This window comes from Ailuropoda melanoleuca, unplaced genomic scaffold, assembly GCF_002007445.2.
Source record: "Ailuropoda melanoleuca isolate Jingjing unplaced genomic scaffold, ASM200744v2 unplaced-scaffold8390, whole genome shotgun sequence".
Classification (NCBI taxonomy): Eukaryota; Metazoa; Chordata; class Mammalia; order Carnivora; family Ursidae; genus Ailuropoda; species Ailuropoda melanoleuca.
Genome location: NW_023253759.1, coordinates 76,878 through 79,377, shown reverse-complemented (window position 1 = coordinate 79,377; position 2,500 = coordinate 76,878). Strand labels below are relative to the sequence as shown.

At 35.9% G+C, this 2,500-nt stretch overlaps 1 protein-coding gene across 1 annotated transcript; it reads right to left on the bottom strand.

The window, feature by feature from the left end:
• On the bottom strand, positions 1-900 carry LOC100483408 (olfactory receptor 4K1). Its single transcript, XM_002931279.2, is given in 1 exon segment — positions 1-900. A coding segment is annotated over 1 exon segment (900 nt).
• Positions 901-2,500: the final 1,600 nt, after the last annotated feature.

Sequence of the window (2,500 nt, the reverse complement as noted above, 5' to 3'; positions counted from 1 at the left end):
TTAGGAGTTCACATGATGGTTTCTCAGCTTCCTTAGAGAGTAGATGATGGGATTCAACAGGGGCGTACAAACAGTGTAGAACACAGAAAGGAACTTATCCACAGAAAGTCTGCTAAAAGGCCATATATAGAAGTAAATGCAAGGCCCAAAGAAAAGAATCACTACTGTGACGTGAGCAGTTAACGTAGAAAGTGCCTTGGATGACCTGCTGGAGGACCGGTGACGAACAGTGATCAAAATGATGTTGTAGGAAATAATTAAAGCCAGAAAACAGACCAATGATATCAGGCCACTGTTAGTTAGAGTCATAATTTCCATTTCATATGTACCCATACAAGCCAGCTCTATCACCAGGGGAAGGTCACAAAAGAAGCTTTCTACCTCATTGGGGCCACAGAATGGCAGATCCACTGTAAAAGCCAAGTGACTCACAGAATGGAGAATACCCACATACCAGGAAATAAACACAAAAATTATACATAGTCTCTGATTCATAATTGTGCTATAGTGTAGGGGCTTACAGATGGCTATAAATCTGTCATACGCCATAGCTACAAGCAACATCATCTCACTCCCAACAAAGCTATGAAGAACGAATATTTGGGCCATGCAGCCCTCGAAGGAGATAGTCTTGTGTTCAACAAAGAAGTCCACAAGCATCTTGGGGGTGGCAAAATTAGATTGGCAGATATCAATGAAAGAAAGGTTAATGAGCAGGAAGTACGTAGAAGAGTTCAAATGGGAGTCAGAGGAAATTGTAACAATAATCATGATGTTGCCCAGCACTGATGTCACATACACTAAAGAGAAGATGGCAAAAAGGAACAGCTAAATTTCCCAAGACTTAGAAAGTCCCAGAAGCACAAACTCAGACACCACTGATTCATTTGTATGAGCCATGGAGCCACTCTCTTGTTACCTCAGTAAAAGAAAATCAGGTAAGATCACAGTGGTGGTAATGCATCTAGTATATATGCAAAAGAAATATGATAAGATTTCAATCAGAGGTCAATTTAGCTTAATGAAATTGTATAAGTAATCAATTGACTAACATCTGGGACTGCTGTGGAAATTAGAAGTATGGAAAAATAGGATATGATATGGATGCTTTCATAATTTGGTAGACACATGCATTAAAAAAATTAAAAAAATATTAAATCCCAAAGAAGCAAACATAAGTGATACATAAATACCACAAATATTAGTAAGATGAAAGAAATTAACGCCAGAATGGTGAAGTAAGGTGTCATGGGATAGGCATTATTTAAGGTTAAACATCTTAAGTTTGGAATTTGCCAGCCAAAACTGAAGGAAAAATCTGTTTCAAGCACAGGGAATAACAGGAAGAAAGATATAAAGGTAGAAGTATGAAAGACATTTTCATAAAGCCATGAATTGAAAGGCTTGGCTGGAAGAGGGTATGCTAAGAAACAATAAAACTGAAGATGGGACTTGCAGGTCATGAGCAAATTGTGGATGCAGTTATTAATGCCTTGAAAGGAAGGCTAAGTAGACTAGATCAATATTCTTTAAATTGAAAACAATAAAGTGCTTGACAATGTGTTAAGAAGCTTAATGGAAGCAATTTGCCATTTTATGAAAAGAAGAGGCAATGTTGATACTCTGAAGTTTCTTTAAACATCAAGAATGTTTCTTCATCCATTTAACAGTAATTTATCAGAGTCTACCTTCTGTCACATAATGATCAATTTTGAATGAGCCACCAATGTGTTTTCAGTGTATTCTGACTCTACCTTTTGTCTCTTCCTAAACACATCTGACACACCTGGATTTATCAAAATCTGTGACACCTTTCAGAAATCATCCTTTTGGAAATATTCTATATAACTATACATTGTGCATTTTTAATGCATAACAGATTTTCTGAAGAGTAAAGTTTAGTGTTTGAATTCCCTCCTGAGTGGTTTTTTTTTTGTCATTGTACACAATGTGGCCATTTGATCGCAAAGAAAATCCTACATAACCTCTGGTTGTTCAGGAATCATTTTTACCTTTAGTCCTGTGTACCCAGCAACACACAGTAGGTATTTATTTGTCATTATACTGATTGATTTTGTACTCTGTATTTGGCCATGATATATATAGCTAATATAATCAATATTTAAAACTTTAAAAGCAAAATTGTACAGGTAAATATAAATCAATTAAAAATGTTTAAACTGTTATAAGCTTTCATAATCGCTGTTGAAATAACCTAAGTCCTAGTCTTTCAATTGTTCCTATCTTTGCATTTGAATTATGATATCTAATTGTAAGAAGAATGCCTAAACTTAAGTGACTGAAGAATATAAACAGATGGATAAGGCATGAACTGACCTCCATATGAATTTCTATTATGGGATTCTTGTCTCCAGGTGGAAGAGTTGAGCCAATGGTGGCATAGCTGATCACATATTTACGATGCAAAGGGGGAGAGAAGGAGGCAAATAGGAAAAAGATTCCTATTTCTAAGACCTAAAATCCTAAAGGACTACAGTTA